At 42.2% G+C, this 27206-nt stretch overlaps 1 protein-coding gene across 1 annotated transcript in view; it reads right to left on the minus strand.

The window, feature by feature from the left end:
* Positions 1-2526: 2526 nt before the first annotated feature.
* LOC100752419 (quinone oxidoreductase-like protein 2) overlaps positions 2527-27206 on the minus strand; it is a 35024-nt gene continuing 10344 nt past the window's right edge. The window contains exons 8-10 of the mRNA XM_027417285.2: positions 24511-24692; positions 21403-21631; positions 2527-4363 (exon numbers count right to left, since the gene is read on the minus strand). Coding sequence (XP_027273086.1) covers positions 4295-4363; positions 21403-21631; positions 24511-24692 — 480 coding nt within the window. The 3' untranslated portion in view covers positions 2527-4294. The remainder of the gene's footprint in view (positions 4364-21402; positions 21632-24510; positions 24693-27206) is intronic.

Raw genomic sequence — 27206 nt, forward strand, 5'->3', positions numbered from 1 at the left:
CAGCTCCTTTTGCTTTCATTAGCCACGGGGTCCTAGAATATTCCCTTCTTCCCTGTTGAAATTTCTAGAAGCCTCCATCTTTCAGATCGATGATGCTTAAGAGGCTGTTATCATATACAAAGCCCTGCCCCTATTATATCTTACCTGACACCATCCAGCATTGTTATGTTTTTGTGTTTGTTTTGTTTGACTTGAGTTAGGGTCTCATTCTGTAGACTAGGCTGGCTTCGAACTTGGGGTGATCAGCCTGTTTCTGTCTCCCAAGAGTATGTGTGCACACCTGACGAGTTTTTGTGGGTTTTTTAGGGGTGTGTGGGTGGGTGTGTGCAATCGTGGTAGATTTACTATCTCCTCCACTAGATTTGTAGCTCTTTGTCCACGACAATCTTCCCTGCATAGGGCTGAGCACTTTGTACATGGTCCCCCAGCAATGAGAGAGCTACAGAAACCAGTGCAGACCATCAGAGTGTAGCAATAAGCTCTGATGATGAAAAGAACAGGAAGAGTAGGGTCCAGAACTAAGAGGACTTTGAAAAATCACTTCTATTTGATTTTCTTATGTAATCCTAGAAGGAAAACTTAAGAAGGAACAGCCTACCCCCCCATTTATTTTTATTAAATCCAGGTGAGTGGATGATGTTATCTCTATTCCTTCACTTGCTAAATACCAGCACATTTATTATCTTTATCATAGCACAAATAGAAAAGATTACTTTCTAGATTCACACATATACAAAAGAAGAAACATTACCAAACACATTGGGGAGAAGTAGATAGCATCATTCCATGGGTCAGAGCAGAAAATCTCACTTTGGTTGTTAACCCTTTAGGTGGGTCAGTATTGGGGATTGAACCCAAGACCTGACAAATGTGAAGCAATCTCTCTGCCATGGAGCTACATCCCCAGTCTTCTCACACTAGATGGGAGAGAGAGACAAGTAGACCAGTCCATCATTACTGAAAAGGGAGAGGCAGGGCCATGGGAGTGCTTTCTGCAGCAGCCAGCCTCTGAGGAAGAATTAGGAAGTCTGTGAATATAGAATAAACACTGTCATTTGGAGACATATTGATTCTTTTTTCATACTAATGGCTCAGATGGTAGAACCACCAAACAATGACTAAAATATGAGTCAGATGCTTTCAAATCAAATCATTTCAATGAAGCAGGAAGACAGGCGAGCAGAGAGCAAGTCATTAGAGGCTCTAAGCAATACCTGCTAAATCTGAAATCCATTCTCCTTAATGACTGCCTCTTCCCATCCAAGTCATTTTGACATTAGTGGGCTGGGGACATTCAGTATTCACTGCCTGTGACACCCACTGACCATCCATGCTCCATGGAAAAGGCACATTCTTTCCCAATTCTGATTCTCCTTCCTTCTCTTCCAGCATGTCTTCAGTGATGCCAAAGGGTTAGAGACATACTGTAGTTGCCCTCTGTGGTGTTTTAAAAGAAAATTGCCCTCAAAGGGAGTGGCACTATGAGGAGATCTGGCTTTGTTGGAGTAGGTGTGGTCTTGTTGGAGGAAGTGTGTCACTGTGGGGGTCGGCTTTAAGGTTCCTATGCTCAAACTATACCCAGTAAGACAGACCACTTTGTTGCCTGTGCAAGATGTAGGACTCTCAACTACCTCTCCATTGAGCCATTCTTCTGGTCCTAAACATAGCTGTTTTTAAATAGTCTAAGGCAGTTACCAGAGAGCAAAACCTCTTGCCACACTTCTTGGCACAGAAACAACTTAATACACAAAATGACCCACGTGCACCAGTTGTGTCAAGTGCTGGTTTATAGTCTATCAAACCCCTTCCTTTTTTGACAATTATCATTCAAGTGTCATAAGAAACAGAGTACAGCAGTTTATCAGGAATTCATTCTACAAGGAATTCATGTCCTGGTAAACCCTCCACAAGTTGGAAGTCTCACACGTTGGAAATGAATTTACTACCTCTGACCTACACATCATCATAGCCTAGCATCAGGACAAGGGGGACTGTCTGGGAGCCTCAGCAGTGCTGTCCAGCAGGAGGCAAGCATATTGTAACATAATGTGCTTTGCTGGTATGTGAGAAAACCAAAATTCAAAGCGAGGAGTCTACTGGATGCCTATTGCTTTGATAGCTAATGCTCCCGGTGCAGTGAGAGACCCTGCCTAAACATAGGAAGTGGAGAGAGACTGAAAAGACAGCTGACATTGACCTCCTCAATGTCTTCCATACTCATAACATACACTCCATGTGCACCCCCCCACAAGTGTGCCCACACACATGTAAATACAAACATACCACACACACACACAAACACACAATATCTTCACAAGCATTTTGAAACAGAATGTACGTATATAGTGGGGAAATCACAAATAAAACCATCCTAATTCAAGGAGTGTCTGCAGAATGTTCAGCACCTGATAAAAGTGTATGTCTCCCCCAACATGCCAGGATGAAGTCAGATCTCCCCCCGCCCAGCTCAGCATTCCACAAAACACACACTGCTCTCGCCCCTGAATCTATAAATTTACTTAGAAGTAACAGCAACACATCTTTATTTAAAAGTGTTTTATTGTGGCAAAACATGTATAACATTTACCATTGCAACCATTTTTAAAACAATTGGAAGTGTATCCTTCAGTATTTCATTAGGGTAATCATTACTACCATGAATTTCCACAGATTTTTTTTTTTAATTTTCCCAACCTGAAACTCCACATGCCTTAAGCAACTCCCTATTTCTCCCTATTTCCCCCTGGAAGAGGTGTTAAGTTTACCAGCATCTATTCCAGAGGGGCTCCTGATGACCACCTACTTTATGTCTCACTGGCATACAATATATATGCAACCTAATATATATTACATATATATGTTTTGTGTGTGTGTGTGTGTGTGTGTGTTATGTGTATATATAAAAACACTAGTATGCATATTTATACATTCACCTGTCAAAGGGCATTTGGGTTGTTTCCAGAGTAACATATCCTTAATATAATCCCACAATTTAAGATTCTAGACAAATTAAATTGAATGATAAAAGGTATTGGAAGTCAACAGGGGATTCAAACATGGTACCTAACTCTCAAGGAACTTGTAACTTGTATGGAAAGGAGAGAAAGTAGGAGGAGCCAGCATTGACTAATGGATTACCATTGCTAGGTGCTTTACCCGAATACCTCATGTACTGCCCATAGCAACGTTGAAAGTCAGATATTATAACAGTCACTTTGCAACAGTGATTCTCAACCTTCCTACTGCTGTAACCCTTTAATACAGTTCCTCATATTGTGGTGACCCCCAACCATAAAATTATTTTTGTTGCTACTCCCTAACTGTAATTTTACTACTGTTATAAATTGTAATGTAGATATCTGATATGCAAGATATCTGATATGTGACCCGACCCCTGTGAAAGGGTTGGTCAACCCCAAGGAGTCGAAAACTACAGGTTGAGAACTACTGATTTACAGCAAGAAAAGCAAAAGTCAATCACTTGAGTCACCACCGGGCAGCAGGGAGGTTGAGATTCAAACCCACATCTTAGATTCAGAACCCTGTGTTCCATCTACTACACATGTGTCCCTATGATTCAAGGGGAGTGTGGCAAATCCTGGGGGGTGGAGTCGGGAAGGCAGCAGCGGCAGAGAGCAACACATTCCTGAGAATGAAGGCAGATGGAAAAGGCCAGGCCTGCAAACCAGAAAGGCCTGAGAGGTGGAGGAGAGAAGACCACAGGAACAGAACACAGGGAGGGGAGATCGGCAAAGGCACTTAGGGAATGGGGGATGGCAGAGATAATGCTAGGAAAGGCCTGAGCTCTGCAGTGCATGAAGAGCTGAGACACTGAGACTTAATCAGAGCGCATTCAGGGAGACACCATGGCAGTAATGTGGCACGTGGCTGAAGGGGATGGGAGAGTTCAGCCATAGGAAAGCCAGTTAGAAGACCCCTGGAAACAACAGGTGAGAGAGAAATAATCAGAATAGAAAAGGAGGTGTAGAGGCATGGGGCCAACTCTGGGGTCCGGGACAACAGACTTAACATTTGAAACACTCTGACATCAGTGAGCACACATCCTGGCTTGCCCGAGACATGGTCTCCTTGTGGAACTACTAATTGTACCCTTTTCTCTCAGAAAGAGCAGAGTTGGGGCAAGAATCTCTCGATCACACTGATTATGAGCAGCAAGAACGCAGAACCAAAGGGAACTGACACCAAGATGCATCACCAGGGTCAGTGAGGAAGACAGAGACCTTTAAAATGCAGGAGGGAGATCAGATCCCGGGTCTGCTGCCTGGGTGAGGAGTTACTTAAGGGAGAGGAGCACCTTGCCCGTGGATTTGCGCTGAATCACGTGGAGGAAGGCATCATTGATCTAAAAGGAATCCAAAATGGAATTCGGTCAGGTTCACATATCCATATTCCAGCAAATATCTGTCAGTTATTAAATATTAAATATTAAATTATTAAAATATTACTATGAAATAATATTGAAGTATTAAGCTGCATCGGTATGAACTTTATATAACATGCACAGCTAAGTCACCACACATGCAAAGGAATACAATAATATTTAAGAATAACCAAAACACAGAATTTCTCCCCATCTATGCTTTTGATTTTCAGTGTTGTCAGATCAAAATAAGTGACAGCAGGCAGAAAGTCCTCATTCTACTAGAAGAATTTTGTGTCAGCTTTTGAAAGAATGATACCCCTAGAAGAAGAATCAATACTTTAATTTTTTAAATTTTTGTCATTTTATTAAAATTAACCCAGTTCCTCTGCAACTAAAATAACAACATATCACAAATCCTTTTTCAGAAATTCAAAGTTATAAGGCAGTCATAGTAATGAAAGCAACATGACACTGGTAGAAAAATAGATTGATGGAATGGAACAACGGGCCCCAAAATAGAGCCACACACACACAGCCAACTGATCTTTAACAGGAGCAAAAGCAGCTCAATGGAGAAAGCAGAATGCTTTCAACAAACAGTACTGGGAAAACTGGAGACCTGCATTTAAAAACAAAAGGTGACATAGGCATTCACAAAAATTACTCAAACCAGTTCATAAATTTCAGTGTGAAATGCAAAACTATAAAACTTTCGGGAGACAACACTGAAAAAAATCTAGTTCACTTTGGATTTCACAATGACTTTTTGGATGCAGCACCAAAAGCACCCATCCATGAGGGAAAGATTTGTAAATAAACTTCATGAAAATTGAGAACATTGAAGCTGGCAAGATGACCCCTCAGGTCAGTGTGCTTACTATGCAAGCCTGGTGACCTGGGTTTGATCCCCAGAACCCACACAAAAGTAGAAAGAGAATCTGACTCCACAAAGTGATACATGCACCCCACACACACATAATAATAATAATGATGATAATTTTTCAGTTAAAATATTTGGGACTACAGAGATAGTTCAGTTAAAAAAAAAGCATATGAACCTGAATTAGGGCCCCCTGAACCTACATAAGGAATCTCCTGTTTTCCTGTGACCCCCAGCTAGGAAGGCAAAGACAGGAAGATTCCCTGAAGCTTACTGGCAGTCAGTCTAGCCATATCAGTGAGCTTCAGGTTCGATGAGAGACTGTGTCAAAAGCCAAGATAGAGATTGATACAAGAAGTCACCTGGCAATGGCAAACTGGGCAGAAGACACTCAGTAGACAGAGATAAAAACAATAATGAGACCCGCTATACACCTATTAGAATGGCTAAGAGCCATGGCACTAATACCAACAGTGGTGAGAAAGCGGAGCAGCAGGATCTCTCACTCATTCTTGGTGGGCAAGGTGGCACAGACACTGTGGAAGGCAGTGTAACAGTTTCCCACCAACCTAAACATGCATTTGCCATACAACCCGGAAACAACATTTCTGGGTCTTCACCCACATAAACTGAAAACTATGTCAAGATGAAAACACATACATGAATGTTCATAACAGTCTCATCCACAACTGGGAAAACCTAAGAGCAAGTGCCTTTCAACAGGCAATTGGATAAGCAACCTGGTATATTCATGCAATAAAGAATCATTCGTTGACAAGAAAAAATAAACTAAATTGGGCATGTTGGCACACATCTTTAATCTCAGCAGTCAGGAGACAAAGGCAAGGGAATCTGAGTTAGAGGCCAGTCTGATCTATGGAGTGAGTTCTAAGACAATCAGGACTACATAGAGAGATGAAAAAAGACCCTGTCTCAAAAAAAGAAAATGAAAGGAAAGAAAATAGGAAAAAATGAACTATCAAGCCACAGAAAGTCATAAAAGAACCTTAAGTGAATACTGTTAATGAACCAAGAATAGCCTGAGGATGATGCCAACCACATGACATTCTGAAAAGGCCAAAATTACAGAAACACCAGAAAGAGTAGTAACTGCCAACGATAGGGAATAAGGGGCTGAGTATGAAGATGTGGAGCCCAGAGGATTGTTTGGGGAAACTATTCTGTAGGCTATGTAATAGTGGTTACATAATAACAAAACCCACAGAGCTGTACCACACAGAGAGTGAGACTTAATGTGCACTCCCCACCATGATTAACATTTTTCATGTGCAGGCGTTGGCTCGTCGGTTGTAACAGACACGCCACACCAGTGCAAGGTGCTAAGTAAGAGCAGGAACTTCTGACTATGTAAGAGGGAGTATGAGAACTCTATACTTCCTCTTGAAGCTTTCTGTATACTTAAGCCTACTTTAAAAATAGTCTATAGATAAATGATGAGGACAAAGAATGAAATTAAAAAGCAAAGAGTGGAATGAACCAAACGGTCACTATTTGCAAACAGAGTAATAGCCTACATAGGAAAATGAACCAAAGCAACAAAAATAAGAAAGGCCATCAAAGTAGGGGAACAAAAAAATGAGTTTATAAAAACTACTGTCTGTCTCTATATTGGAAATATTAATGAGTAAATGTAGCAGAAGTAAAATGCTGTTCTCAAAAGTAAAAACAAAAAAAATAGTAACATTTATGAAAATGTAAAGAATATCTCATAAGATCTTATGGAAAATACTTTAATCTCTACTAAAAGACATGAAAGATCTAAACAAATGACTGTAGAGCCCTACTTACAGATAAAACAACAAATATGAAAAGGAAGAACTAAGGTGTAAAGTTACCCTGCTATGTACTAAAACATACTTCAAAGCTACACACATAAGAACTGTACAATGCTAGTACACAAGCATATATTTGAACCACAAAAGGAGGAAACAGAGAGCAGATCTGTATGTCCTCAAACTCGAAGATGAAAGTACTGCCCTGATGGGGACATCCTTCTGTGTATGTTTATCTTATTGGTTGTTGAATAAAGCATTGGTCTGCCACGAGGCAGCAAGTTAGGTGGGACTAGGAGTCTAGGAAGATTCTGGGAAATGTAGTAAAGTCTTGTGATCCAGGCAGGAAGTGACATAGGAGGCAGACATAGGAAGCAGGGACAAGTAGGAAGTCGTTCTCTTCTTCCACCCCTCTGTGGAGCCGCCATGTGATCCCAGGAAGACAGGACACATTTCACTGACATCCTCCATAAGATAAGTCTTATGATTATGGTTGATAATTAAGACTGAGCTAGCAGATAAGTATTCCTAGTCATTGGCCAGCAGCATTGTACCTAAAATTAATCTCAGGCAGCTGGCAGAAAGACTTATCATTACAGCACCCCAAATCACGGAAAAAGACTATAAGGCTGAGAAAACTTGCTTGCTTACTACAAATAGAAAGATAAAAATTAGTTGGCTGAGATACACACAATGCAAAGGTAACTAAATAATAGTCAGCCCTTACGGTGGCATAACACTATAAATGTGCTGGACAGTGAATCCTGTGTCTACAATCCTAGCTAGTCTGGAGGCTGAGACAGGGAGATAACTTTAGCACAATTGTTCAGTGCTGTGACCCTTTAATACAGTTCCTCACATGTGGTAACCCCCCAACATAAAATTATTTCATTGCCACTTCATAACTATAATTTTGCTACTGTTATGAATCATAGTGTAAATATCTGCTATGCAGGATATCTGATATGGGGTCCCTGTGAAAGGGTTGTTTGAGCCCCAAAGGGGCTGCACCCCACTGGTTGAGAACCATTGTCCTATCTCAACAACTCAAAACTATAAAATTAATAAACAAGAAAATCATTTTGGCCCTGGGATAATGAAGGACTCTGTGAAACAAGTCATCCCAATCACAACCATAAAACAAAATATTGATATGTCCGAGTAGCTGAGCTGTAGACAATGGTAGCAAAGTGAGACAGACTGGGAGGCTTCTGCAACCTAACCGCTCAAAGACTAGTTCAAGGTCCACAACTGTCTGCAATCTCGAGACCCACCTGTATCTTTAGAGAAGCCTAACCTGAATTGTAACAAGACCTCCAGGTGTGGTGGTTTACATGGGAAATATTGGTAAATACTGGACTACTTGGTCCCCAGCTAGTGTCGATGTTTGGGAAAGTTATGAAACCTTTTGAGGTGGTACCTTGCTGGAGGAAGTATGTCCCCAGGAGAGACCTTACCAGCTTACACTTCACTCTCTCTGCTTTGTGTTGGCTGTTAAAGATGTGATCTCTTAGCTTCCTGTTCCAGTCATCTGTTACTATGCCCCCCTATCATTATGGACTCTCCCACTGGAACCATAAGCTAAAATAAACTTTCTCTTCTGTAAGTCCCTTTTGGTCGTGGTGTTTTATCACAGCAACATAAAGGTAAATAAAACACTAGGTGACTTACAACACATCAAAGTTAAGAAACACAGACCACAAAGAATGGGGCCCCAAATAGAAACTCAAAATGGACAAAACACAATTCAAAGAACTGGAAACCTGATACCTTCTAAATACAGGAAGTGAGGGTTTGAGTGTGTGATTGTGAAGGAGGGAACATAGACTTGATGACTGAGTGGGGCCTTCCTCGTATGTGCTAGGCTAGCATACCACTGAGTTACAGCCAGCCAGCAAATATACAGATGCTTAAATGCATTAAAGTCAGGAAATCCACATTAAGATAAGAAGATATTTCTTTATGCCTTATTATTTGGGTAAATATCAGAAAGATGGACACTGTTACATAGCAAGACAAAATGACAAATAAACAAGAACTTTCACTCATTGCTGGTTGGGTCATTCAGCAGAGTGATTGGCAATCAGAATGAGTATGCATTTTACCATAACCCAACATTCCTGCTCCTGGCAAAACAGTCCCCCAAAAACAGCTGCACAAGTCCCTAAGTTTAGACCCATGAGGTTGTTTATTATTGTAGCTTATTATGGCATCATGAAATCAACCTTGAGGTTTATCGTGAGTGTATTTGCAAACCAAGGTGAGTGCATGCCACTACCACTGCCTGGTTCTGGGAAGCAATGGAGTAAGCACAGAAACAGCAGCACCCAGTCTTAGAACAGCACAGTGCCTGAAGGTAAGAAGCAGATCCACATCAGGAGCATGCCACCAGTCATGCAACTTACAGATTACATACAATGGGATAAAAAATAAATACATTACATCAATTAAAAAAAGATAACACACAAATATGTCCTTGTGCTTTACAAGGAAATACAAACCCACAGAAATGCATCAAACATACTGCAGAGATGTGCTTGGAAGGAAGGAAGGAAGGAAGGAAGGAAGGAAGGAAGGAAGGAAGGAAGGAAGGAAGGAGTGAGGACAGTGGGGAATGAAGAATCAGTGGTATAAAAGAAGGCAGACATTTACAAGTACATGGACACAACAGCAAAAGATCGGCCTTGCATAATCCATGTGTTTGTTAATACATGCTTTGAAAAGAGACTGCTGGTTAACCAACCCTTTCCATTTGAGATTCTCCCCAAGAAAGCACACACAAAATAAACAGCTAAAAATAAGTAGAGAAATCAATCAATCATGCCACTCTCTGTGCAGCATGAAGTCTGTTTTCAGAAACATCTGCATTGCGGGGCTCTGAGCCTTAGGAGACCTTTCCACAGTGCAAACAGACTTACTGGGAGGAGGTGGAGGAAGTCTCAGACAGATATTAGGAACACTCATGCCCATTGCTATCTCCAGGTGACTCACCACTGCATTGCTCTCCCTGTCAGGTAGGAGCTGTTCATTCCCCAAGATTTGTCACAGCCTCACAATAGAAAGTAGCAGAGAAAATAAGTATTATTTGAGAGAGTGGTGCTTCATCACCCAGCATTCCAGGGAAATGAAGACTCCCCTGCAGACGAATGTTAACATAAAAAGGAAGCTGTGGCTTCAAGTGCTGAGTCTTGTTTTTAACCATTTTGCATATAAACCTTTTGGAAAAATGAAGCCCATATTTACCTGGCTTGCTAAAGAGATAAGACTATGTGGAAAGCTTGATCTTATTTATCTGACTGTATTTCAGACATCCTGGCTCAATTGCCACTTCGGTTATGATTGTAATTGCTTCTAAAAGTAACTCGACCTTGTCTGCTTGTACCTGCTGGTTTCCATCCAGGGCTGGGAAACAGGGAAGCAATAGATTCTGGGACCCAAAGTTAAGGGAAGACAATAAAGTTCTGAGTGAGAGTCTGCAAGGCAAAATGCAAAGCTTCAAAGTCATGCTCTGAGAGCAGCTGCAGAGGTCTGGGGACACTGCCCTGCGTCCTACAGGCTGTTACAGACAAGGAGCCACCAGCACTGAAGCTGAGACACAAGCTGTACAGAGCACATTGGTTTTCTGCCTTGAGGGGGATGAAGCAGTAATTAAAGGCGTCTGGTGAGACACACAACCTGGAATTTGAGGAAAGAAAAGATAATACTTTTGTTTTAAGGTGAAGGTTCTGCTTTTGGAATTTTTAATTAGCTCATCAAGTAGGAATAATCAGAGTACTTAGAGTCCCCAAATATATCATGCTGATTCATGCCTCCCATTAGCACTTGGCTCTTCCCCTATCAGCACTCACCCGAGGTCTTTCCAACTGAAAAATAAACTCAAGGGCAGAACTAAGTCCTACATTTTCATGGAATGGCATACAGAATGTTCTCAGTGAATGATGACTAAAGCAAATCCAGGAACAAATGAGTGAATGTACCTGACTGTGATTTTGTACTAAAAGGTGAAACGTTTTGGTTAATGACACTGCTGAATTACATTCATCATGTCCTTATTCTGACACAAAAGATCTGAATCCTCTTCTAAAAGTCAATCAGTGACAGAGAGACAGCTCAGTGAAAGACTGCTTTTCTTAGCATGTGAGAAGTCCCTAGTTCAAGTCCCACAGTATCATACACAGTATCATACACACACACACACACACACACACACACACACACACACACACACTCACACACATACTTACACACACATACACACACTCACACATACATGCACACACACTCACACATATTCATGTACATAAACATGCACACAAAAGTCAATCATTGCATTTCCTCAGAAAAGAGATGCAGAGATGTAGACAGCATATAAACTCATGAAAAGATAGTCAAGATCTCTGTTCATTAGGGAAATATAAGTTATAAATAGGTAACTTTATATATTAAGTGCCGACAGATAAAGATCAACTCCAACTCTCAGGGATTATTGGTGGGGAATGAAAAATGGTTCAGCCACTCTGGAAAACAGTTGACAGTTGGTTTAAAAGTTAAATATAATATTAGAAAATAGGTAGAAGCAAAATCCCAAAATGTTAAAGCAGACAATTCAACTTCTAGCCTACTGTTGTTTCTGGTCCACAATGCCCCATTCATAGGAAACCCATTTGCCATGGGCTTTAATAGGAATGGCATAAGGTGGCTTTGTCTTCAAAAAGCATGGGAAGTAGAGGCTGAGGCCGAATTGTTTCTGAATAATGGAGAGACAAAGTAAAAGAGATCCTGGTGCCGTCGAGCCTGCCTTTTTCCTACAGGCATCAACAGCCGCTCCTTTTAAGATTATGCATAGGTTTCTTTTAAACAAAGCATCTAGAATTAATTGAAATCAAATTCTGGCCCTACATCATTCTTGCTTAATGACATTATTTAGGTACCATAGGAGATAAGGGAAAATAATAAAGCCAATTAAGTATCTTATAGTTTTTAGTGTTAAATGTATATTTAGCATATATCCTAGAAATCGTGATCCTAAAATAAAGCCATATCTCTACAAATATCCATGAATAGTAGTCAAACCCGAGAACAATCACATGCCTATTAATAGCAACTGAATTAACAAGCTGTGGTATATCCATTATCCATCCAATGAAACACCACTCATCCTCTTTATAATAAAGTTTCCATTTAAAAAGAGTCAATTCCCAGCAACCACATGGTGGCTCACAACCATCCATTATGAGATCTGGTGCCCTCTTCTGGTGTGCAGCTATACATGGAAGCAGAATGTTGTATACATAATAAATAAATAAAATCTTTAAAAAAGAGAGAGAAAAAAAACAATACTGTTTCACAATAAGGGAATGAACTACTGATGCATTCAGCAACCCGAATGAACTTCCAAAGAAGTATGCAAAGTTAAAGCATCCAAAATCATTGGGCCTGGAGAGGTGGCTCAGTGGTTAAGAGCACTGGTTGATCCTCCAGATGGTATGGGTTCAATTCCTATAAGCCACACATGGAACCCCACAACCATCTGTAACTCTAGTCACAAGGGATCTGACATCTTCTTCTGGCCTCTGTGGGTACCAGGCATGCATGTGATACACAAACATGCATGCAGTTAAAATACTCATGCACATAAAACATAAATAACTATAAAGGTAAAAGTAATTGCATAAGTCAACAAAAGTAATCCAAAATCAACAGGCCATGAACTACATAAATCCACTTACATGGTATTCTGGAAAAGCCCAAACTATAGGAAAAAACAGACTAGTGATTGCTAGGGGCTAGGGGGTAGGAAAGGAGGAGAGTTTACAAAGGGGGCACAAGGAAACCTTCTAAGATGATGGAAATAGACTTGATTTCAGTGCAGTAATTACATAATTGCATCTGTTCATCAGACTCAGAGAGCTGTCTAAGTACAGTGACATGCACCTATAATCCTAGCTGCCAGGGAGACTGGCAGGAGCATCTCTCCAACTGAAGATTTCAACATCAGACTAGCCAATACAGCAGCATAGCCTGACTTCCTTAGAAATAGAGCCCAATTAAAGACACTCATCTCCATCACAACACCATCCCCTCAAGACTCAGACTCTAAGGGCTGAGGAGATGGCTCAGTAGTTAAGAGCACTGGCTGTTCTTCCAATGTCCTGAGTTCAATTGCCAGCAAACAAATGGTGGTTCACAACCATCTATAATGAGATCTTATCCAAAAAATAGTAATAATAATAATTGAAGATCTATGGAGAAAAGAGGGGGCAGAAAGACTGTAAGAGCTTGAGGTGATAACTTCAAGGAAGCAGTGTTCTGCAGAACCAGCAGGATAGATGTACATATGAACTCATGGAAATGGTGACAGCATGCACAAAACCTGCACAAGCTTGAAGCCAGCCACAATCTCAGGATGGAGAAGGGAAGGTGGGTGTGAAATCTCACACCTAGCTGAGAAGCTATTGGCATTTTACTGATGCTGAGAAAAGAAAAATCAGTTTTCTTCAATGGAGTGATACCTGGTGCATTGATTGCACTACAAGGCAAGCCCACTTTTGAGACTAGTCAGCCAACACAAACTGGACTTAATGGGTTTTAAGGGATCAGTGGGTAGAGAATATGAATGAATAAGATGTTGGGTGGGTGGGAAAGTGGGGGAAGATCTAGGAGGAGCTAGAAAAGTGGGATAAAGATAATCAAAATATATTTATGAAATTCTCAAAGAATAAATAAGAACATTCTTTAAAAAAAAATAAAACACTCATTTTTTGTGGCAACTTCTAACTATGTCAAGATTAAGCAGAACATCTCTTTACCAGCCAACAGCTGCCAGAAACTCATTGAAATGGACAATGAACACAAACTTCCATACTTTCTATGAGAAGCATGGCCACAGAAGTAGCTGCTGATGCTCTGGGTGAAGGGTGGAAGGGTTACAAGTTCAAATCAGCGATGGAAATGACAAACAAGGTTTTCCCATAAGGCAAGTTGTCTTGACCCACAGCAGAGTGCACCTGCTGGTGAGTGAGGGGCATTGTTGTTACAGACCATGGAAAACTGGAGAGGGGAGTGCAAATCTGTCTAGGGAAACATTGTGGATGCCAAGCTGAGTGTTCTCAACTTGGTTATTGTAAAAAGGGGAAAGAAGGATATTCCTGGACTGACAGACGACACTACAGTGCCTCAGGGGTTGGGACCAAGAAGAGCTAGCAGAATGCAAAAGTTTTTCAATTTCTCTCAAGAATATGATGTCTGCCAATATATTGTCAGAAAGCCCTGAAACAAAGGAGGTGAGAAGCTCAGAATCAAAGCCCCCGAGATCCAGCATTCTGTTCCTCCACGTGTCCTGCAACACAAGTGCTCTGAAGAAACAACACACTAAGAAAAATGAGGAGGAGGCTGCAGAATGTGCTAAACTTTTGGCCAAGAGAGTGAGAGAAGCCAAAGAAAAATGCCAGGAACAGATTGCCAAGAGACGTAGGCTGTCCTTGCTGAGAACTTCTACTTATAAGTCTGAGTCCAGTCAAAAATAAGTCTTTAAGGGTAACAAACAAATGATCGGTCCTTGAAACACACATTCTCTCTCTCTCTCTCTCTCTCTCTCTCTCTCTCTCTCTCTCTCTCTCTCTCTCTCTCTCTCTCTAATATTTCCATTGAGGGTTGCAATCACAGGACAACAAGGATAAGGGGAAAGGGAAATTGAATCAAAGGAGAACAGAAACTGCATGGTGATGTGTTACAGATCCTCAACTGGTTGTAACTTCCAAGGTACACAGAGCACCTACTCATATGGGACCTCATGTAAAACAGTCATTAATTTCTAGTCATTGATTCCATTCATGTGTTTCCACTCCCTAGATTCTATCCCCTAAGTCCCATTCCACTGCCAGCCCCTCCTACCTAATTGCAAATCCACAGCCAGGCCCTGTCCCCATCCCCAGTGGACTTCTGATACTCAGGTGCAAGCCACACCAGTCAGAAAAGCAGGTGAGTGACCCACCTGCAAGCTGAACTTCCCTACTCCCTAGATTCTGTTCCCAAAGACCCATTCCACAACCCAGGCCCTCCCAGCTCACCACCCACCCCACTGCCAGGCTCTGTCCCCAACCCCAGCCTACACCTGTCAGAAGAACAAAAAAAAAAACCCTGCAGCACCAAAGGCTGAGCTAGCTACCAGAGAGCCAGCCCTCAACTTGGACAGAGAGTCCCTACTAGATTGGAGGTCATGGTGGCCAGAAATCCAGGCCACAAAGATCAGAAGGCCAAAGAGGAAGAAGAAGCCAAGGGACGAAACACCCATCCAACAAAGACAAACTCAGAAATCAGCACCTAGACCTTTAATCATCCCAAACCCAGATGCCTAAACCCCAGAGTAAGAACATAATCAACAACCTCCAGGGTACCACCAGAGCCCAGCTATCCTACACCAGCAAGACCTGAATATTCCACCACAGCTGAAACACAAGAAAATGATCTTAAAGACAACTTTAGGAAGATGATAGAGGTCCTTCAAGAGAAAATGAAAAAATCCCTTAAAGAAATCAAGGAAAAGACAAACAGAAAAGTAGAGGAAGTTAATAAATCCCTTAAAGAAAGCAAAGAAAACACAAACAAACCAGTGAAGGAAACTATTCAAGACCTGAAAATTGAAACAGAAGCAATAAAGAAAACACAAACTGAGGGAATTCTGGAAATGGAAAATCTGGGTAAGTGAACAGGAACTACAGATGCAAGCATCACCAACAGAATACAAGAGGTGGAAGAGAGAATCTCAGACATTGAAGATACAACAGAGGAAACAGATTCATCAATCAGAGAAAAATGTTAAATCTAAAAAAAACTCCTGACACAAAACACCCAGGAAATCTGGGACACTATGAAAAGACCAAACCTAAGAATGATAGAAATAGAAGAATTCCAGCTCAAAAACCCACAAAATATATTTAACAAAATCATAGAAGAAATTTTTCCTAACCCAAAGAAGGAAATGCCTATAAAGGTACAAGAAGCTTACAGAACACCAAATAGATTTAATCAGAAAAGAAAGTCCCCACACCACACAATAATCAAAATGCTAAATATATAGAACAAAGAAAGAATATAAAGGCTACAAGAGAAAAAGGTCAACATATAAAGACAGATCTATTAGAATTACATCTGACTTCTCAATAGAGACTCTAAAAGCCAGAAGGGCCTGGACAGATGTCTTGCAGACTCTTAGAGACCACTGATGCCATCCCAGAATACTATACCCAGCAAAACTTTCAATCACCATAAATGGGCAAAACAAGATAACTTCATGAAAAAGTCAAATTTAAACAATATCTACCAACAAATCCAGTCCTACAGAAGATACTAGAAGGAAAACTCCAACCCAAGGAAGTGAACTCACACCAGCAAAACTCAAAGAAGGGAAACACACACACACACACACACACACACACACACACACACACACACACACACATCCAACAACAACAAAATAACAGGAATTAACAGTCATTCCTCATTAATAGCTCTCAATATCAATGGACTCAATTCCCCCCATAAAAAGATATGGCTAACAGAATGGTTGGGAGAAAAAAAAAAAAAAAAAAAACCCAGAATCCAGCCAGGTGTTGGTGATGCACACCTTTAATCCCAGCACTCAGGAGGTAGAGACAGACAGATATCTGTCAGTTCAACACCACCCTGGTTTACAAGAGCTAGTTCCAGGACAGCCTCCAAAGCCATAGAGAAACCCTGTCTCAGGGGAAAACAAAAACCAAAAAAACAGAATCTATCCATCTGCAGCATACAAGAAACACACCTCAATATCAAAGATAGACATTATCTCAGAGTAAAGGGTTGGAAAAAGGTTTTCTAAGCAAATGGACCTAAGAAGCAAGATGGCAAAAAAAAAAAGCAAGATGGCATAGCTATTTTAATATCTAACAAAACAGACTTCAAACAAAAATTAATCAAAAGGTATAGAGAAGGACACGTCATATTTATCAAAGGAAAAATCCATCAAGATGACATTTCACTCCTTAACATATATGCTCCAAACACAAGGGCACCCACATTTGTAAAAGAAACTTTACTAAAGCTTAAGTCACACATCAAACCTCACACACTAATAGTGGGAGACTTTAATACCCCACTCTTACCAGTGGGCAGGTCATCCAGACAAAAACTAAACAGAGAAATAATGAAGCTAACAGAACATTTCACCAAAACACAAAACCTTTTTCTCAGCACATCACAGAACTTTCTCCAAAACTGACCGCATACTTGGTCAGAAAGCAAGTCTCAAGAGATACAAGAAAATTGAAACTCTACTCACATGGTGACCTCACCTGACCTTTAGATAATGAACAATTTCAGACCTGTAAGATCTGAGTGCTGTGTTAGGTCAGGATGCAGTAGGAAGCCAGCATCATAAAGAAAACAGACTGCTTCCTTAGCAACACTATTCTCTAAACAGTTAACGGGCCAATATGTAATCCACACAGCACAGCACAGATATCAACCTACAGTAAACAGCTTTGTTCCAGTATAAAGTCAAAACCTAAGACTATGGTTCTAATCCTGCCCTCTGAGATGTCAATGCAAATTTTCCTCAAATCAGAGGCCATGTTCTTGCAGATAAGAAATGTAATCTTAGCTGAAGATGATATCAATTTTTAATATGAATGGGAAGGGGCAGACAACATGCTCCAGACTCCTGTATATAAGGGTTTTTGTGGAGATGAGGTTTATCACAATGGAAACAGGAGAGAAGGACGGGCTGCCGTTCTCATGCAGTTGTCAGAGTTGACAACACACCCAGGGAGATTTGAATGATTCTGATATGCTTCAGATACTTATCTGACCTTTGATGGGGGCTAGTTAAGCCAAACCAAGTACAATGTACTATTCCTCTACCAAAGATGGCATTCTTCATGGGAACAGGAAAAGCTCAACTCTGTATTTTATAACAATGCTATCATAGGCATTTGAAAGTCACTATCCATTATGTTTTTTCATGTGTATTATCTGATTGAATTCTCACAACCAGCATAATAGGTAGAAGTACATTACTGCCCCATTGTAAATGATGGCAGAGAAAAAAGGATGTATAATCCACTCATAGCTACTAGCATCTGAACTCTGGGGTTCTGACCTCAATGAGTTGTTCAACATATATGTGAGATACAATAGCTCCAATGTGTAGCTAGAGAGGTACAGAGAGCACACAGCCCCTGCCTTCATGGAGTATGTGCTCTGTGACAAAGATGGGCATTGAACAAGTAATTTCAAGTAAATGAAAAAACAGAAAGCCACTGCAGTACAGGTTCCAGTCCCCTAAGAGAACAATACTGCAAAGTGTACTGTCATACTAATACCAATTATCAAGGTCTACTCTGCGAAAGCACCAATCATTATGACACTGCACAGATTTTAAAAGTTCAGTGACTATTTTCTAATCCCAACAGGTTATGACAAATAACTAATGTTTAAATCAAAACAAAGTTCAATAAAATCAATTATATATTCACTTACCCTCTTGGTGTTAAGTGAACAAAATGTAAAAACTGTCATTGCTTACCTAAATACAAGAGTGCTGACCATTTTAATTATAAGGTAATTCTTTCATGTAGATATTTCTATGATAGATAGATAAGCCTCACACTATAGAACACAGTATGTTCTAGCTGTGGTAGCCAGAACCACAGCACCTTTTTAAAAAATGATTTATTTAACTTTACTTTATGTGCATGAAGTTAGCAGAAGCCCTGAAACTGGAGTTACTGATAGCTGTGAGCTGCCATGTAGGTACTTGGGAGTTGAACCTGGATCCTCTGGGAGAACAGCCAGTGCATTTAACTGCAAAGCCATCTCGCCAGCCCCAGAACCACAGCACTTTAATCCCAGCACTTGGGAAGCAGAGGTAGGCAGATTTCTCTGAGTTTGAAGCCAACTTGGTATGTATGTGAGATCCAGGCCAGCTAGAGTTGCACAGTTAGACCCTGCCTTTAAAAAAATAAAAAGAAAAAAAAGAATATAGTATGTGCAAAGTCATTTCTTGGTTTATTTAGAAATAGTCTAACATGGTCATGAGCAGAGAGATTCTGGTGTCTGGCCAGCTAGGTCTGCATGTCAGCTCTGACAACACATCATAGGGCAGCTCTCTTGGCTTCAAAGCCCAAGTTCTTCACCAGTAAAAGGTGATTAAACAATGTGCAAACCACTAAGAGTTTCTCTGAAGGTTAAATGAATGAATGCATGCAAAGTGCTTAGCCTCTGCTATCTCTCTAAATTGTCTGCCTGGATGTGGACACAGAAAGAGAGAAGACACAGTAAATGTGTGATGTGTGGATGGACTTGATGTTACGAAGTTAGAATCAGAAGGCCACTCACTAGAGAGCACCTAAGTCAGCAGAGCGGGTAGCCCCAGGCAGTCTCAGTAAGGAGCCCTTCCTGGGAGGCAGAAAGGCAAATGGAAGCTGACAAACGGTAATTAGAGCTAATTCATGTTTGGGAGGAAAGAACAGCAATGTGGACAATTAAAGTGCTTTTCCCCATGCCTCAGCAGCCCTGAAAACACATCACTGGAGGGAGGAGACTTTCACCTACCACTTGTTTGCCCTCCCACAGAGTGATCAGCCTCTTCCTCTACCAACAGGTACAGCCTCTGGGTGATAGGAAGCCACAGCCTGAATGGGACCCGGAAGCTACCAAAACTGGTGCTTCTCAAGTCTTTAAACCACAAAAGCCTTTTCCTAAGAGGAAAGTATGAATGAAAAAGTGAAAGCATGCAGCTACTTAGGCTTCTGAAGAAATGTGGTCCCAGAGGCCAGCAGCTGTGGTCCCTACTTCCTACCCACATCCCCACCACAGCTCCTAAAGCATCATCTGAGAGCCACGGATAACAAATGACCTTCTCCTTGATTCTACAGTAGAATCTAAAGGTCAGGAAGTAGGGGACTCCCGTATAATACAGGGGAAGCTGGCTAAGCTAGAACTGAATACAACCAGTTTTCTAACGGCCAGTCAGAGACTCTATTAACAGTCTGCCACTTTCTTGACTCACACGCCAAAAAGAAAAAGGACACAAACTGCTTCAAGAGAATATGCCTCATCACAAGAACAAAACACAGACGAGAGGCAGATAATCTATCACGTGGGGCACCTCGAGGCTAAACACTACTAATCCACAATTGAACAGGACTCCAAGCAGGGTTGTTGCTTTTTTTTAGAGGGGGGATTATTTGTTTGTTTTTTGATTTTTTGAGACAAGGTTTCTCTGTGGCTTTGGAGGCTGTCCTGGAACTCGCTCTGTAGACCAGGCTGGCTTCGAACTCACAGAAATCCTCCTGCCTCTGCCTACAGAGTGCTGGGATTAAAGGCGTGCGCCACCAACACCCCGCTGGATTCTAGTTTTTTTGTTTGTTTTGTTTTTTTGTTTTGTTTTGTTTTGTTTTTTGTTTTACATTAAAACAAATTAAGTCGAGAAAAAAAAAAAGAAAGAAAAAACACAACTTCCTGAAAGAAAGGCAGGCATCACAGGAAATGCCTAGCAGACTCACATTCACAGCCAGGCTGCATATGGATGCATGCAGTTCTTCTGTGGAGGAAGTTGAAGTCACATTAATGAGATTGTCGGGGAATGAAAACAGAAAGCAAATACCTAACAGAATGAACTGCAGTGACTAATGCATTGATTAGAGTTTTCTAGTGCCCAGCATGATTTTTGTTCTGGTCACAGCACCCAGCTCGGATCATCTGGTTATACTTTGAGGCATCTGTATTTGCCGGGCAGTGGTGGCACATACCTTTAATCCCAGCACTCGGGAGGCAGAGGCAGGAGGATCTCTGTGAGTTTGAGGCCAGCCTGGTCTATAGAGCAAGTTCCAGGACAGCCTCCAAAGCCACAGAGAAACCCTATCTCGAGAAAGAGAGAGAGAAAGAGAGAGAGAGAGAGAGAGAGAGAGAGAGAGAGAGAGAGAGAGAGAAAGCCAAAGGTCAGGCCAAGTGCTTCCTTCTTGGGACTCTGTGTTGTACAGTTCAAGGTTCAAATTAAACCTTGTAAATTATTTTCTAAAGTCCTGTAACTTTCCTCCATTTGAGTCACCAGTAATAGACAGAGCCCTCAAAATTCAACATAATCCTGCATCTATGTCAAAAGCTAAGAGACTGGCAGGAATCTGGACACACTAAAGCCTATGACAGGCCACTACTTAGTATGGACATCCCAGCACTCAGGATAGCATTTTGACCTTTTCAGTCCATAAAAGGAGGGTTCATAGTACTCAGAGGTAAGGTTGCCAGATTTGACACAGATTATTTCCCAGCCTTATCTGCCCCACATTCTTTAAGTGTTGTCTCACCTTCTCCAGTTTGAACACAGCACCAATGTGCGGGCGGATGAGCCCTTGCTGGCAGTACCGCAGGGCAGAGGACAAGCTCTTGGAAAACAAGGCAAAGTCCTGGTGTTGGTAGCGACCCCAGTACAGGCCCATGGCAGAGATGTTCTTCAGGAGCAACAAGTTGCTGGGCAGAGATGCGATGTTTCCTCCAGCGAATCCCAACACCACAATCCTGCCTTCCCACGCCAGGCTGAGGGAAAGAAGGAAGGGGAAAAGGTTATAAGGACCAATGGACAGGGCTGGGAAGACACCTCAGTCAGTAAAGCTCTTGGAGTACAAGCGTGAGAACCAGAGTTCTGATCCCCGGCATTCACATAAAAAGGAAGGCATGGTGGTGTACATCCTAGCATGGGGGTCCCTAAGCAACCAGAGTAAGGGAGATGGTAACCTCTGGGTTCAGTGGAAGACCCTGTCTCAAAAAATCAGATGGAGAGGAATAGAGGAAGAGACCCAGCACCAATCTCTGGTCTTCACACAAGCATACATGAGCAAGTACGCAAGTACACCACCTCCAACATGTGGATATACACATTCACCACACAGAGAGAGAGAAAGAGAGAGAGAGAGAGAGAGAGAGAGAGAGAGAGAGAGAGAGAGAGAGCACAATGGACATGTATACCCATCAAGATAGCTACTATAAAAAAAGAAAATAGCCAGGCGGTGCTAGCGCATGCCTGTAATTCCAGCACTTGGGAGGCAGAGGCAGGTGGATCTCTGAGTTCGAGGCCAGCCTGGTCTACAGAGTAAGTTCCAGGACAGCCAAGGCTACACAGAGAAACTCTGTCTCAAAAAAAAAAAAAAAGCCTTCCAGGAACTCTATTCCTGGCATATCTAAGAGAACCAGAAGCAGAACACTGAAAGCTGTCTGCACACACCTATGTCTATAGCAGCATCATTCCCAAATAGCCAAGGGGTAGAAACAAGCCAAAAGTCCTCACCAGATGAAAGGATAAAGTGTAACACACACACAAACATACATTCTCACACATGGAACAGTATTCCACCTCTGCTAGGAAGGAAATCCTGTCACATGCTGTCACACAGGTATCCTCCAGGATAGTATGCTTTAGAATCAAGGCTGTCTCTTCTTGTGGAACAATCTTTCTGTACACTATGATTTATGTGTCACTCTGATTGATTTCATAAAAACCTGAACAGCCAATAGCTAGGTAGCATTTTCAGGGCTGAGAGAATGCTGGGAAGAAGAGGGATGAGTCACCAACCAGAACAAGAAGGAGCAAGACAAGCAGGAGGACAGGTAAATGCCACAAGTCACATAGCAACACAGAGATGAATAAAAATGGGCTAATTTAAGTTATAAGAGTTAGTGGGACAAACCTAAGCTATTGGCCAGGCTTTCGTAATTAATATAAGTCTCCACATCATGATTTGGGAGCTGGTTGGCCAGACAGAAAAAGTCCAACTGCAGTCTCTTCCACTGTGGAAGGGTATTGGGTATCAACAAATGTCACTCCATGGGTCAAATTTCAAGGCAACTCAGCTTGAAGATTTTGAACCTAGGTAACAGGAGTAAGACAGATGATGGCATAAGCAGTCCCTTTAAACAGAGACACTTGAGGGTTCCTTAAGGCCTGGTAACTTCTTTAGGGAATTCTGAATAATGTATAAAAATCCCCAACTTTTCTGGAGCCCCCTTGTGAGATGTGCCATAGAGCACGCCCACGTGCATGATAAACAACTCTGCGTGGGTCTCTGATAGAAGACACGTGCGTGGTTGTTTGGGCTTCGTTGGTTGTGTTGTTGCTTTGTTTTTCTTCTTCAGAAAGGAAACACAAAGCTGTTTTCAAACCACAGTTATCCAGATGGCAAGATGAAAGGCACAAGAAGAGTAGGTCCCCTTGGTCTCCGCACCCTCCTCTGCTTCTTCCCTAAGCACAGGACCAGCACCTGGAGTGATTCTCAGTGTCCATATGCCTGCTTCCCAGCTCAGGGGATTCCTTCTGGATTCTTCTAGTGCTACCTGGATTCCTTCTGTGGTCAGGCTGCTCTCTCTGCTCTTGTTTTTCAACTTCAAACTGAGAGATACACTACAAAGCACCGATGTGAACAATGAAACCAGGCCAGTTGTGGTGGCTCAAGCACACTTGTGATCTCAGCTCTCAGGAGGCAGGAGATCAGGAGTTCAAGGCCAGCCTTGGCTACAGAGTGAGTTTCAGAACAGCATAGCAAATATCCCGTCTTAAGAAACCCACCAGGATGCCGGGCAGTGGTGGCGCACGCCTTTAATCCCAGTGTCTCTGTGAGTTCAAGACCAGCCTGGTCTACAAGAGCTAGTTCCAGGACAGCGTCCAAGGCCACAGAGAAATCCTGTCTCGAAAAACCTAAAAAGAAGAAGGAGGAGGAGGAGGGAGGAAGAGGAGGAGGAGAGGAGGAGGAGGAGAAGAAGAAGAAGAAGAAGAAGAAGAAGAAGAAGAAGAAGAAGAAGAAGAAGAAGAAGAAGAAGAAGAAGACCACCAGAAGAGGGAAGGGGAGAGGGTGGGTGGGAACAGTGCCCTCAGAACACACCAGAAGCCCTAGGGAAAACTCAAAGGAGCTGGGAAGATAGAACAGCCCCACCAAGCCTCCACTGACACATAGTTAATCAGAAAAACCAAGGACGCACACAGCTGCTGCAGGGCCAGCACAGTCAAAAGAGCTTGTGCCTTGGTACACAATCAGCTGGGAAATGGGAACTGCCGCTACAGCAATCCCAACATCTGAACAATGAGCTCCCCAGAACCCCACACCCTCGTGTATTTAAAGCAGTTAGTGGGGGCCAGGGAGCTGGATTTAACACATGGATAATTTCTAAAGTCTTTGGCATTGCCAACTGGAGAGTCTGCAGTCATTTTTTGAATATTTTCCAGTTGGGTATTTTGTTTTTACTATATTTAAGCATTTCCTGATTTTCTCTGCTTCTGTTCCTTGTCACCCACCCACTCAGCTATTCTCGTTGATGCTGGTGCCTACAGGAGACGTGAGCAACAAAGACAGAGAGAAGCTAAGGCAGTTGGAGTTGAAGATGCAGAAGGATCTGTGGAGCCATTCTGGACGGAGCACTGCACGTACCTGCGGACAGACTCCAGGAAGACATCTCCTCCCACCATGTCAATGGCCACATTCACCCCACCGCTGCCCACCAGCTTCTTCACTGCATCTTTGAGGCTGCCCTGGCTGTAGTTCACGCTGGACTGTGCACCCCTCTGCATCGCCAGCTTGCACTTCTCGTCGCTTCCAGCTGCAGCTATGACCTGAGGGAAAACACATGGTTTCCAATGGTCCAGATCATGTCATAGGAGGGGTACATCCTACCAATCTAGACTCCAGCCAAAGCGCTGCCCAAGGCACTCCTCCTGCCCAAGCATTGGCCTTGATCCCAACACTGACAGCACCTCACTGACCCCTCCATGTACCGTAAGTTCTGAAGTCCACAGTTGGAGGAACCACATATGTCTAATTAGATGGTTTAAAAAGCAATGAAAGTTTTCTCCAACTCCAAATGAAAATATCATTTAATGAGCATCCACCATGAGACACACAGTAAGAATACAAGCTGGATGTCACGCTTGGAGTCAAGAAAGAAAGATGCAGTGTGTGTCAGGGAAGGAGAGAGGCTCCACAAGCACAAACCAGACATTTCCAGTCTAGATCTTGAAGATCAGGAAAGGCTTCCCAGTGGGTGAATATAAGCCAGAAATTCCTGAAGTCAGACAGATCAGGGTTCAAATCCTGGCTCTTCTACTCACCAACTGCATCACATTGGACAAATTACTTAGGAAGAACTAACAACACACTGTGTTATATTTTCCAGGCACCATTCTAAATGCTTTATGTATAGTGATAATTCATTTATTCATGATAGCTCAATGAAACACACACCATTAGCTCCGTGTTATTGATGAAGAAAAAGAGGCAAGTTAAGAGAAGTTAAGTAAATTATCCAAGGAATACCACACAGCTAAGACCCAAATCCAGGTAACTCACTTAACCAAGCTCTACACACTTAACCTCCACCCTGCCTGACAGCTTCTCCAGGTATCAGCTGCCTCAAATCAAAGAAAAACTTATTTCTAAAGGTAAGTGGAACCCTGAATATGAAGTCTTGGGGCAGGGGACAGGGGGTAGAAAAGTTACAGTCAGTGTCAGACTTCAGAGGAACATTATGGGGAAGACACAAGTACTGCCCCTCCATTACTGCAGAGGTACAGACTCAGAGAGACTAAGCAATCAAACCAGGGTCACCCAAGTAATAGGTGGCAGTGGAACACTGCAAAGCCAGTAGTAATGCCTTCCTCCAAAGTGCATGTTTTTCTGCTTTGTCATCCTTGGGGAAAACCATGCCTAAGGCTTAGGCCCAAGACAGGTGATACAGATGTGTGACAAGTCTAGGATCTGGAAAATCTCAAAGCTGCAAGCACTAAAGTGTCGCCTAGAGGTGCCTTGTCAGTGAGGACACCCCCACAAAGTCCAAGGTGATGCTCAGAATCTGCACTTGTGCAGCCTGAAGGCAATTTTGGTTTGATTGTTAGTTGGGGACCATTTCTTGTTTTAAAGAGGTTTGCTTGCCTGGTTTCTTTAAGACAGGATGTTGCTATGCACTGCAGGTGGACTCTAGCTCTCCATTCTCCTTCCCCAGCCTTCTGATTCTGGGAAGAATGGGAGTATACCACTGCCCCTGGATATAAAGGAGCTTAATTTTCTCTCTCTCTTTTTTCCCCATTTTTTTTATGGTGCTGGGGATTGAGCTCAGGACCTTACACATGTCAATCAATTGTTCTACCACTGGCTTATGCCTGCTAAGCCATGCCTGTGTTTCTACTCCAGACTGTCTCAGGGACACAGATGTGGAACTCCACCTGTGGTATTTGACAGCACTCAAAAGACTTTCAAATTTAAGTACTGCAAAGTGTGGGTGTCTGGGTTAGGGATATTGCACTGCTTCTCACCCATAAGGATGCAGTGCAGAGTCCGTCACAGTGGTGTGTGCCTACAAATCCATCTATCTAGAAGGCTGAAGAGGGAGAGTCAAGAGTCTGAAGCCAGTGAGGTAATGGAGTAAGATTCAGTCTCATTGTTACTGCCCCATTCTACTGACCACTTTCAACTATATGTAAACTCATTTCTGCATTATTATGTATGTATGATGGTTAAATTCTCTTTGAATTAGGTATGCCAGCTTCTTTGTTAATTGATTATTGAATAAAATCTTTGGTCACTAAAAAAAAAAAAAAAAAAAAAGTGCAAAAAAGTGCTGCTGGGTGGTGATAGTGCATGCCTTTAATCTCTGTGATTTCAAGGCCAGCATGGTCTATAAAGTGAATTCCAACGCTACACAAAAAAATCCCTGTCTCAAAAAAAAAAAAAAAAAGATAAAAAAACTGTACTAAGATACTGAAGAACATCAGTGTCCATAAAGGATTCCAAACTCACCCATAACTATTTGGAACTGAAAGTTACTTTCAAGTGCTCCCTAGCCCTTAAAACAGCACAGTCTGCTGAGGGTTATTCCCACAAAGGGCCATGGTGAGCAGACATCAGACTAGGACCAGGTACCTGATCCCATGTATAGCTCATTACCAGGTCTCAGTGAGACCTACAGTGAACTGCTTTCTCTCTTGGTGCTTCACTTTTTGATCTGTGAAATAGATAGAGATAATAAACACTTAGAGGACTCTTCTCCCAGGAGCAGTATGAGGATCATGGTTAAGATAATTCCTTCGGAGGCACTCTGGAAGCAGTATTCGACACTGTGGATAGAAGGTGTA

This window comes from Cricetulus griseus, chromosome 5, assembly GCF_003668045.3.
Source record: "Cricetulus griseus strain 17A/GY chromosome 5, alternate assembly CriGri-PICRH-1.0, whole genome shotgun sequence".
NCBI lineage: Eukaryota > Metazoa > Chordata > Mammalia > Rodentia > Cricetidae > Cricetulus > Cricetulus griseus.